This window comes from Mastigoproctus giganteus, chromosome 4 (assembly GCF_048544385.1).
Source record: "Mastigoproctus giganteus isolate SK-2022 chromosome 4, ASM4854438v1, whole genome shotgun sequence".
Classification (NCBI taxonomy): Eukaryota; Metazoa; Arthropoda; class Arachnida; order Uropygi; family Thelyphonidae; genus Mastigoproctus; species Mastigoproctus giganteus.
Window position 1 is genome coordinate 208,367,403 of NC_143578.1, and position 12,824 is coordinate 208,380,226.

General features: G+C 35.8%; 1 protein-coding gene across 1 annotated transcript in view; it reads right to left on the reverse strand.

The window, feature by feature from the left end:
- Positions 1-12,824, reverse strand: part of LOC150087354 (calcium load-activated calcium channel) — a 147,766-nt gene that overhangs the window by 82,113 nt on the left and 52,829 nt on the right. Inside the window, exon 3 of the mRNA XM_090372017.1 lies at positions 2,922-2,981. Within this exon, the coding sequence (XP_090228143.1) occupies positions 2,922-2,981 (60 nt within the window). The remainder of the gene's footprint in view (positions 1-2,921; positions 2,982-12,824) is intronic.

Consider the following 12,824-nt stretch of genomic DNA (forward strand, 5'->3'; position numbering starts at 1 on the left):
TCACTTATTTCTTCCTCTGACTCGTGTAGACGAACTCACTCAGAGATGACTCCTCTTAAGTTGTTTAACATATTGGGGGTGTGACCACTAACTGATACTCCTCTAAATTTTGTTGTTTGCAATAGCTTTTCTGAATATTTGGAACTTGCAGTTTCTACAAAGAGTCCTCAGTTTAGAAACACCATACTGTTTTTGGTGTGCATAATAGTCCTTCCAGGCATTTTTGGATCAGAAATGGAGCCATTTTTCCCATTACCTGATAAGAGGAAAAGGACAGCTAGTTAATGGGAGATGCTTGTTTGTTTTGGGATTTATTGGGCGCATCGGCAACTATGACCATAGTGCGCCATACATATGGTAACTATGCATAAATGGGAGATGCATAATGTACAATCAAGTAAGCTGCTGCTCATTGTGTTGGCATCTGTTCTTTGCCTCTTAGCCACACAGCTTAGAGAGTTTCTAATTTCCAGTTGGGTGGTGTCTTGTCTGTCATTTCAGGGGGGAGGAGTGATAGTTATAGGATTATTTGTGTAGTCCTTTTAGCTCTTGGCAGATGAACTTTTCTGCCCTGGCTTCTTGGCCATACCACACAGAAGCAGGATCAGTGCCACCAAGTGACCAAGCAGATAGAAATTGGTACGGTTAGTTGTGTTAATTTTAGAAACAGAAACAAAAAAAAGGTGATAAAAATGGAGTGTAAAAATAGTCAGTGGTTAAAGAAGTATTGCAGAATTATCTTAATAGAAAGTAACTTTCTTTTCTGCCAACTTTGATCTCTTTGTAGAAAAGAAAGACTTAAGTACAAAAATAAAGGATAAAAAAGTAAACTGCAGCCACTATCAATCCACTACAGGATGGAAGCCTCCTCAATGATTCAGGCTGATGGAAATGGACCATAATCTGCCATGCTGGTCCAGTGCGGATTGGCAGATCGACCGTATTTAGTAGTCAGGAGCTTGAACCTCAGTCTACTCAAAGAGGGTGCTACTGCACTTCTGCTCCTGGCTATGGGGGGCCTGAAATAAGGGGTAAGTGCAATAAATGTAACGAAATAAATATAACTTTAAAGCATACTAGGAGATCGCTAGAATCTGATCACTTGAAAAAATGCTTGGCACTTGGAACCAAAGAATTCAAAGAAATGTATTGCTTATGTTAACACTAAAGAAAGGGATGAACAACATTGGCCCACTAGATATGAATAGCATAAGGATTGATGATCCTGTTCAGGTTGCCAAAAAACTAAATAAATTTTCTGTATCTACAATCAAGCATAAACAGGTTTTAGAAGATGGGAACACCATGGAACACAAGGCATTTGAGCAGATGGAAGCTATCCAATTATACTAAAAGAAGCAGCACAAGAGGTAAGCAAACCAGTGGCCATAATTGCGAGAGCATCCTTGGATTCAGGAGAGGTTCCTATAGATTGGAGATGTGAAAATGTATCTCCTATTCACAAGGGGGGGAAAATCAAAGAGCAATGTGAGCAATTATAAACTTGACTTCAATTATAAAGTCAAGCAATTATAAAGCTTGACTTCTATTCCAGGGGTAAAAAATGGAGTCAGTGGTTAAAGAAGTATTGCAGAATCATCTTAATAGGAATAGAATTACACAGCATGGATTTGTTAATGAGGGGATCCAGTCTGACCAATCTGATTAATTACCATCATGCAGTAACAAAGGAACTGCATGCAAACAATAATTTTAACATCATATAATTATGATTTAGGCAAATCTTTCTGACACTGTTCCACATGAAAGACTGCTGTACAAATTGGAGCAGCATGGCATTAAGGGAAGTTACTGCTATGGATAAAGGGATGGCTGAGGTGCAGAAGACAGTGAGTGGTTATTATTATTATTATTAGCTATATGGTGCAAGGAAGCCTGAGGGTTATGCTGCACCACCCAAAAAAAATAAAAATTTCCGAGTTACCCTGAGAGAGAGAAGGGAATCGTCAAGAAAGAGAAGAATGATGATATCCAGCTCAGGACCCTGGGTGTGCCAAGCCCATACTCACCAGATGTGAGCCCCTGGTGTTTCAGAACCGTGAAATTATTATTATTATTAACTATATGGTGCAAGGAAGCCTGAGGCTTATGCTGCACCAGCCAAAAAAAAGAAAAAAAATTTCCCGAGTTACCCTGTGAGTGAGGGCGGAAAGTTTTGTTGTTTGTTATTTGGTTTTTAGGAGCATTAGCAACTAAGGCCATATTGCTCCGGGAATATGTGGTGGTCATTCCCTTGACCTTTCCGCATCCTCCATATTTGGTGGTGACGGGCTCGAACCCCAGTCTAATCAAGAAGCATGTGCTACGCACTGCTGCTCCTTCCCACCTGGCTACGGAGGCAGCGAGGGCGGAAAGATAGAGTCGGAAATGTGGTCCATCCACAGTTTAAGGTCCAGTGTTTTAGGAATTCCTGTGTGCTGAGAGTCATAAAACGATTTGCCTTTTCGTAGGGTTGCATTTAAATGCTTTATAAATGGACACTGCTCTCCTTAAACTAATATTATTATTAGAATCTCTTGGGGTTCACTGCTGGGCCCCTTATTGTTTACTATATTTATTAATGATATTGTTGAAGGCATACTAAGCTTATTGTCAAGTCTGCAGATAATACAAAAGTTGGCAAGGCAGTTAATGACAGAATCAATGCATACTACTGCATGTATGATTGGCAGTCAAGTTATTAACAATAGTTTTATGGTTTTTATATGGTAGTTAAGTGGATTTATTGGATTTCAAAGGACTATAAATTAAATTTTACTGCATATAAACTTTATGTTAACTGTAAATGCTTCTGGCTAATGCTGCACTGGGCGTCATGTCGTACACCCAATCTCATATATATAGTACAGTTAGACAATAAAATTAATTAATTTTGTTAATTAAATTATTATTATACTTACCAATTTTCTTTTTCTGTTGTCTGTCCACTGTTTCTCCATGAGCTTCTTTTCTCTTTTCCACTAAAATAAAATCAATGTAATTTAGGGAGCACTTTTTATTAAAGTGGTAATTTGTAATGCTTATAGAAGAGGGCAAAACGAAATCTAATATAAATCACAAGAAAAGATGTACAAAGGTATGACTAATTAAGTTTCAGGACAGTATACAAACAATTACTAAATTAATACATTTAAACAAGTATTTTTTAACAATAACTATAACACTGCAAAAATACAAGCTAGAGCATAAACATTGTTCGTCATGAAACTTAGGTTTAGCCTGTAGAACTGAAGATATAACTCATAGCTTTTGATGTTGGTTCTACCCTCCCCTTCAACAAACTTCAGTTCCATGATGAGAATTTGCATTTTGTACTTGGAGAAGAAAATGTGTTTTTAATATTGAATACAGAAACATATGATATACTTTAACAAATACATTTCCTCATAGTGGATTCTTTGGTATACAATTGTTCCAAAAACTCAGAGAACAGCCCTGTTTAAGGATATGGCTTTTCATTTTCATTGCTTCCATAACCTGCTATCATTGAAAGAGCTGTTAGATAAATGGAGTTGTTGTGTATTCTAGAATATAAATCAAACTGAAGCACTAAAAAATCATCTAAAATTTTAAAATCAACTTATCGACTAAGCATATGAATTATAATCAATATATTTATAATTTACTACATGTATATTTTTACATAAATGTGCATTGTTGATCACTTTTACAACTCAAGAATTTGTTCTTTTTTTCATAAGATAAAAATAGTTCATGGAATTTGTTGGAAGTTATATTTTGAGGTTCATTATTCAAGATTGTCAGTTTCTTAGAAAACATGCTTCCATATTGAAGCACTGTTACAAAGACAAATTTTCAGCACAATACTAAACAGGCAACGAGTAGTAACTCTGTTATGTAATCAATGCCCTCCCCCATGTACACATACAGTATCAATAAGAGACAGATGTAATGCTATCAACTATGCCTGCAGACTAGGTTTCATGACTCATCTACATAAGAAGTACTGAATACACTTACTGCTTTCTTTATGGTTTTTGTGCAGTTTAATAAAATGTCAAAATGTAAACTTTTAAAAGAGAGCAGAAATAACTGGAATGCAGAGAAATGAAGATGTATATTTGGAGATTCAGAGAGTGGAGAAAAATTTGTATATCACATAGTTATATGCAGCTGTATGTTGTGTAGGTGCATCTTGATTCTTATGATTCATATGCTAAGCATTATGTTTGTCATGTTCAACAACGGCCTCCAAGAATGTCACAAGCAACAAGCTGTTACTGAATTTTTGGTGGTTAAGAAGACTATTGGAAATATCCATAAGTGACTACAAATGGTGTACAATGCTGTCACACATAGTACAGTTGGCCACTGGACTAAGAGGATAACATCTGCAAAAACTGAATGTGCTGAACAACTGTCCATTCATAGTTGGTTATCTTCATAAATGTCCATCAAACATGACTTCCTCCAGAACATCAATCAGACAGTGAAACATGGCTGCCTCTATGAATGACATGAAAAAGGTAAAATTTTGTTTTTGTAAGGTGATTACAGCAGTCTCGTACAGATTTAAATTCTATACAGTGGGACTATCTAATGATGTTACCAACAGCAAATTCTAAATGGGAAGCATTCAGGGAAGTAACCATAGCTGCCACTAGGCTTTTCATACCAACTAAAAAATATCATTCCAGGCTTAGACCTAATGGGTGTCAGATGAACTGATGGAGCTTGTGGCAGAGAAGAAAAATGCTTGGGATGCATATAAATGATCAGATGATACAGAAGCCTGTGGCAGATATAAACTAGTCAGCAATCAAGCCACAAAGGAAGTTAGGCAAGCTAAGGCATATCATGAGAAGTCACTGGCAAAGAATGCCAAGAAATGCAGCAAAGATTTCTTTACTTATATTAACAGTAAAAGGAAGGCATTGAATTGCATTAGTCCACTTGATGTCAATGGCTTAATTGTTGATGATCCTGCTCAGGTTGCTGAAAAACTTAATAGGTAATGTGCTTCTACATTTCATGCATGAGGAGTCCTTTAAGGAGGGAAATGCCAAAAGTTCATCAAAATCTAACGGATACCTAAATGAGTTTCTGAAAACCGAGAGGAAAGAGGAAGAAAAATTGTTGGAGCTTAACATAAAAAAGGCACCTGGGGTCAATGAGATCTATCCAATTGTATTAAGAGTGGCAGCAAAGGAAAGGTAAGTAAACTCTTAGCCATAATTATGAGAGCATCTCTGGATTTAGGAGAGGTCTCTATGGAGTGGAGATGTGCAAATGTATCCCCAATTCACAAAGGGGAATCAAAAGGTGACGTGAGTAATTACATACCTGTTAGATTAACTTCTATTCCAGGAAAAATAATATAGACTCTCTTGTTAAAGAGGTAATGCAGACCCATCTACACAGGAACGCAATTATACTGCAGTCACAGAATGAATTTGTTAAGAGGCAATCTTGTATGACCAATCTCATTGGATACTAAGATGCACTAAAAAAGGAACTGGATGAAAAAAAATAATTTTAATATCATATACAGGCAACCCATGTATAACAGTACTTCTACAACATCATTTTGCTCTAACACGATTGATAAATTGCAGCAATCCTCGCACAACACGGTTTAGTTCTAACACAGAGAATTTCGGTAAACCTCGCATAACGGTATTTTTGAGCTTTTGTGCGGGGAAAACCCTGCTATTATGTTGGATGTAATTTTTTAACGTTTCCACTCTTTTTGAATCTCCACTGTTGACTTGCTAGTAAAAAAAAATAAATAAAATAAAATTAAATATTGAGACATCCCTGTATTTAATTTTGTTGGAAAATCTCCATGTTACGCTCTGTGCTATTGAACTTGTGCAAAAATCTAGATTTCAAAGTTTTATTACTATTGGATAGCAACACCAGGCCATCCAAAAGATTTAAGTTATCCAAACACTGAAGTTATGTTCTTACTGCCACAGTTGTACTGACTTAATACAACTTCTTTCATTCAGCCATTAGATCGAGCCATTACATCTACCTTTAAAACTCATTACATCAGAAAATTGTTAGAATGGATTTTGGAAAAAATTGATTCCGAATCTATTGAAGTAATGGAGGCATGGAAACATTTCTCAACTGTGGACTGTATATCAGAATCATAGCTTTATCGCTCAAAGGAAAACTACCAACATTAAATGCGTGTGAAAAATGTATGGCCAGAGTCAGTTCATTCAAATAATATGGTCGAACCAGCAAAAACTGAATTGGTGCAATAGTATAACTTGCTACGTCGGTAGGCGGGGAAGGTTTTGATGATATAACTACTGAAGCCCTCGTGGGTAGCACAATTGACAGAATTGCCTTCCTTCCCACACCGGGTGGAAAAGACCAGAGTTCAAATCATGTCAATGACGGGAGGAATTTTTTTGAGTCTTTTTCACAACATGGCTGAGTTAGTCGAGCTCAGGCAGCATCATTTTTTCTCCTGGAAACTTGAGTTTTCGTCCAACAAAACAGAAAATCAACCTCAGGACACACACAATTTATAGACAATATACAGAGTAACATGGCTTTAGTCGCCAATGCTCCTAAAAAAAAATAAAAAAAGATATTATCAAGATATTCAAGAATTCCTGGTAGAAAAAGAGGCTGGCAAAGTGGATTTTGTGGAAATGGCATCAGAGGTAAAACAAAATCATTTCAGAGGATGATAGCACAGATGAAAATTCTAAAATTCCAAATTTTACACTAAAAAGTATACAGGAAGGCATAAAGTTAGAAGAGCAATTAGAATTTTAAAAGTTCAAAAGGTAGCTTCAAAAATGCTTAGTTCCATACGATGAAATTCACAAAGATTTATCAAGCAAAAGCAAACAAACCCAGATTACTGATTTTTTAAAGAGCAGAAGATACACGAAATCTAGAATGGTGTATTTTTGTTATCATTTTGTTAACAAAATAGTGTATATTTATTAGCTTTTGGAATGTAACCCCCCCTTTTTGAACTTTTATTATTATTATTATTAGCCATATGGTGCAAGGAAGCCTGAGGCTTATGTTGCACCAGCTAAAAAAATTCTCAAGTTACCCTGAGAGAGAGAGAAGTAGAAAGGAATCACCAAGAAAGAGGAGAATGGTGATATCCAGCTCAGGACCCTGGGTGTGCCAAGCCCATACTCACCAGATGTGAGCCCCTGGGGTTTCTCTTAGTTCCGTATAACACGGTTTCGCAAAACGACATTTTATAGGAACCTAACTATCAATGTTATACGAGGGCTACCTGCTTGGATTTGAAGTAAGCTTATGATATTGCACATAAAAGACTGTTGCACAAATTGAACCAGTGGGGAGAAATTACTGCTCTGGATAAAAGGATGGTTGAGTAGAAGAAGGAAAAGAGTGATTATTAATGGATATTGCTCTTCATGGACTAATGTTATTAGTGGCATCTCTCAGGAATTAGTGTTGGGTCTCTCGTTGTTTTCCATATTTATTAAAGACATTGATGAAGGTATATCAGGCTCAATGTCTAAGTTGGAAGATAATACGATACAAAGGTTGACACAGGTGGTTAATGACAATAATTAGGGTAAGCTACTGCAACAAGATATTAAAAAAATTAGGCGGAAGGGCTGAGAAATGGCAGTTGAAGTTTAACATTGACAAATGCAAGGTACTACATGTGGATAGCAGTAACCCCAGATTAACATACCAACTATGTGGTGCTACACTCAGGTAATGGAAAATGAAAAAGATCTGGGGTGATTGTGCAGTCAGATATGAAATTCTCTGAGCATTGCAGAGGCTGCCAGGATATAGTTCATGGAGTTTAGTCTATCATATACAAGAACTTTGCTAGCAGGGATAAGGAAGTGATAATCCGATTATATAAGGCATGGTTAGGCTACATCTTGACTACTGCATTCAGGTATGGAGTCCTCATTTTAGGAAGGATTTAGATCTGCTGGAATGGGTGCAAAGAAGGGCAATGAGATTGGTGAAGGGGGAAAAAACGGGTGGTCTCACCAAGACAGGCTTCAGTTCTGAAAACAGCATCTGGATATTAGGCACCTGTGAGGTGATCTGATTGAGGTGTTTAAGGGCTTTGAATGGATTGTGCAAGCTCAATGCTGATGACATTTTTCCTCTTGCTCAGACTACACACACGGGGGTGCATAAATTCAAATTAAGGAAGGATGGTTGAAGAATAGATATGCAGAGGTTGCCTTCAGGAGGTTGATCACTGCTGGAATTTTCCATTTGTTGTGAAGTGGACAGTTTGAATAAATTCAAGGAAGTAGACAAACAATTGGAGGGATGGACAGCGATGTGGGAGGGTTTAATAAACACAAATAGGAGGGAAAAATCCAGTGCTCATATAGAATAATTTTCTCCAAGGATTTCTTCAAATTTGGGAAACAATCATATTTTTGTTTATCTCTCCCCAAATTAATCTGTTTTCCTGAAGCTATTGATAAAACTGGAATACAGGTATGTTCGTGTCAGACGGCACCTGGGATTTCTCCCATCTCCACAAAAAAACTGGAATACAGTATAATTTAGGGCTAAAGCCTCAGGTTACATAAATAGTTTAACTAATGTACAAGTTAGTGCATTTGCATCATTTCCGTACATAGCCAACTACATAAATAATTATAAATTGGCATCATTAAGTATATCTCATATTGTGAATACCTTCACAATGAGTTGCCATGATATTACACTACCTCGAATAAGTAACACTTCACCATAGGAGAAGACTATTGTTACTTATTCTCAGCGGATACCATCACCCATACGGCACCGTTTCGGAGCTTATTGACTCCTCACCAGTGGGTGGGCAACTGGGTTGTCATCATTGCAACACCAGAGTACCTACTCACCCACTGATGAGGAGCCAATAAGCTCTGAACGATGCCATATGGATGATGGTATCCACTGAGAATAAGTAACAATAGTCTTCTCCTATGGCAAAGCGCTACTTATTCAAGGTGGTGCAATATCATGGAAACTCTGTGAAGGTATTCACAATATGAGATATACTTAATGATGCCAATTTATAACTACTTATGTAGTTGGCTATGAATAGAAATGATGGAAATGCACTAACTTGTACATTAGTAAAACTGGAATAGTAATAGCCATATAGTGCAAGGAAGCCACAGGCTTTTGCTGCTCTACATGGCTAATACTACAGGTATATCTGATTAAGGATACAAAAGGAAAGATCTAATTTATCAACATTTAATGAAAAAAGAGGGATCTTCAAGTACTTTAAAGTTTCTTAATTTAAATTTTTAAAAAGCATGCTTTAGGAACTGGGATATTTGCAGGATATTTAGAGCAAGGTTAGCTGCATGGCTATTCCAATATATATACATACAGTGATCACTAAATTAAGACCATCTACCTAATACTGTGTTGGGCCACCGTTCACATGGATAACAGCCGCTATTCACCTAGGCATTGATTTCATTAGATCTGAAGGCATCTGTAGGGATCTGGAGCCATGCTGCCTAAAAGGTTTTCCACAGTGTCGGAATATATGGCAGCTGCATGTCCATATGCCTCATTTCCTGCTCCAAAACATTCCATAGGTGTTCAATTGGATTGAAGTCAGGCAAATTTGGAGGCCAATCGAGATGGGTGATATCTTCATTATATCTGTCAAACCACTCATGTGCAATGCAGGTCCCATGACACTGCATATCATCTTGGAAGATCCTTTTTCTGTTTGGAAAAAAAATGCAATATGGCAGGGTGCACAGTCTCCTAAGAGCTGCCAGTAAACCTCACCAGTGAAACAATGGTCTATATGCACCAGTAGTCCTATTTCTTGCTAGCAAAACAAGCCTCATTAAGCAACTATCGCCGCCAGTCTGGATAGCGGGTACCATGCATGATAGTTCCATGGACGCGTGTTGCTTTCACCACATATGAAGGAATCCATCAATGTGTTGAAGCAGATATTTGGACTCACTCGACCAGGATTTTGAAAATTTTAAGAAATACCACACACACACACACACTAAAATAATAGCACACTCGTTTCCAGTCCTCCAGTGTCCAACCAGCGTGTTATTGACAAGACACACACCACAGATGATTAGCAATGAAGAGAGGGTATTTCTTAGTTGTCTCCTATCGAACACCATGTCTGAGTGTGCAGTGCATTGTCATTAGGGATATCGTTCTTGCATTCTCCATATTGTATTGCAATATCAACACTCACACAGTGACCTGCTGTTAAGCCTATACAACGTGCTGCACACTTTGCTCACCATGAACATCCACCTTGATGTAATCCTTTACTGTTCTATCTGTAGGAAGTAGTTTTACCCATTCCATACCATTCTTTATACGCTTTAACCGTAGTGGGCAATGAGCAATTGACAAGAATAGCCATTTCTAATATGGAAGCACTTGAAGCATGAGCTCCCATAATTATGCCTTTTTGAAAATCTGTATCTTTACTAACTGTTACTGTATCACTTTTACTTGCATGACCAGTTGCAAATTACCACTGTTCTAGCACACGAAGCTGTTTGGCTTTTTAGACTATGAGCTATAATAGCATAGTCCATTATGGATGAGGTGGTCATAATTCAGTGATCAATTAGCATATATACACACACTGTATATAAACTCTCCATACAGACTCACTGATAACTAAAATTACCTTGAGGATAACAATGTTTTCAAATACATTCAAATACATTTATTCCTCATTATCTTCTAAAGCAGTGGTTCTCAAGAGTTTTTTCTGATGGCCGCAAAAATGGCCATGAGATTTAGCTGGTGGCTGCACAATTCCTTTTTTATTAAGAAATTTATTTTACTGATAAAAAAGATAGTCAGATGGAATTTATATGAACATAACATAAGAATAATAATAAAATTCCTAAAGTGATTGTAAAAATTGTAACTAATAATAAGTTATATAATTTAAAATTCTTTCCTGAAGTCAGCTGAGAAATGTATATATTTTTGAGTTTTGTAGAACAATATCATGTAAAATTGTAACTACTGTAATACTTTGCTGTTAAACTGCAAATATAAAAACAAATTAAAAAATATTGAACGGGTGGCCAACACCATTGTGTTATTTAAGTTTCTAAATTTTTTTTTCGTATGTAACTGAATTATTTGTAAAATAATAAGAGGAGTTTACCTCAATATAGTACATAACACACTTCTGTATGATACCCTCTAGAAATTAAAACGAAAAAAATCGAAAAACTTACATTACAGTAAAAAATAATTAAAAATCAATTTAACACAATTAAAATCAATTTAACGCAATATGAAAATTTTTGTTAAATTCTTTAATTTTCATATTGCATTAAATTAATTTTTAATTGTGTTAAATTGGTTTTTAATTATTTTTTACTGTAATGTAAGTTTTTAGATTTTTTTGTTTTAATTTCTGGAGGGTATCATACAGAAGTGTTCTACGTACTATATTGAGGTAAACTCCTCTTATTATTTTACAAATATTGATATCAACGTAGAACGTATTGAGTGTTGCAGCTCTGATTCATACTATGTAACTGAATTATATGAAGAAATAATTATAGAATTTTTATTAATTATGTGGGTTATATAGTAATAACCTTGTTTTGTTTTTTTAAGCTTCAGGTAATCTAATGTGTAATAATAAAGATCTACAAACATGCAAAAAATGAGAATTTGTTAAAATAAAATGGTAAATTCAACAAAACCATACAACAACAAAACATAGTACCATCTTAAGAAATTTAAGCGAATGAAATTATTATATTCACAATTTCTATTCAAATTAATAAAATTTACATCCAACTTTTATGTAGTCAATTTTAGAGCTACGCATCTATCAGCTTAAATCCATGTCTCGGCATCCTTTGCAGCTTAGAAAAAGAAAAGCCAACAAAATCAGCAAATCTTTGTTGGTATTTAAAATAAATCTAGTAAATTTTATTAAAACACTGGTACTCTGGATGAACAATCATGTCTCATACTGTTGAATATCACTTTTATAAAAGTCCATATGATATTTTATTGTATATAAATTAATTTTTTTTAATGTTGAAATTCAATAAATAAAAAAATTTTGATATTTATGAAAATTGTCTGGTGGCAGCATCTGGCCACAGTGGCTGCACTTGAGAATCACTGTTCTAGAGTAAACCACTGATATTCACGGTCAAGTCTTTGTTTAGCATACCCATTTGATATCAATTATTAGCATTTGATATCAATTATTCATGAGTAGTTTTCTCTGAAAGCCTATGTTATGCTTTCAATAAGTATATATACTTGTCTCTATGTAATTATGAAGAGGAGGTGCAGATGAGATCCCAATAAAATAAATGCATCAGGGTCTCATGAAACATTAAGTCTACACTCATTTGCATGAATTCTTGACCAGCAATCAGTTGGTGATTGCTGAAAAAGGGCAACACTACCGAGTTTATAACAAATATAAAGTCATCTATAGATGAAATCCAACTTGGAATGCATTCTGGAGGGAGTTGTTGCCTGATTTGGTGAAAGATCTGAAAGGTATTTCATCAGCAGAAAGAAGAGCTGCAGAGGATTGTGAGTCTGGCAGATGATGTGAAAGAAGAAATTTTTGATCTCAAAGAAAGCAAGGTGAAGGCAGCAAGGAAGAAAAGAAAGATGTAATTGAAAAGCCTCGGCTGTCATTTAATATGCACTAGCAGAGATTTTGGACATGCAAATGGCTAATAAGGTCTTTGAAATTCACTCTGACAGGGCATAATATAAATTTTAAAAGGATGAGATGCTTTTGTGCACTTTATATGGAAACCATAAGGGGATTTTAAACAAAACAAAGCAAATGT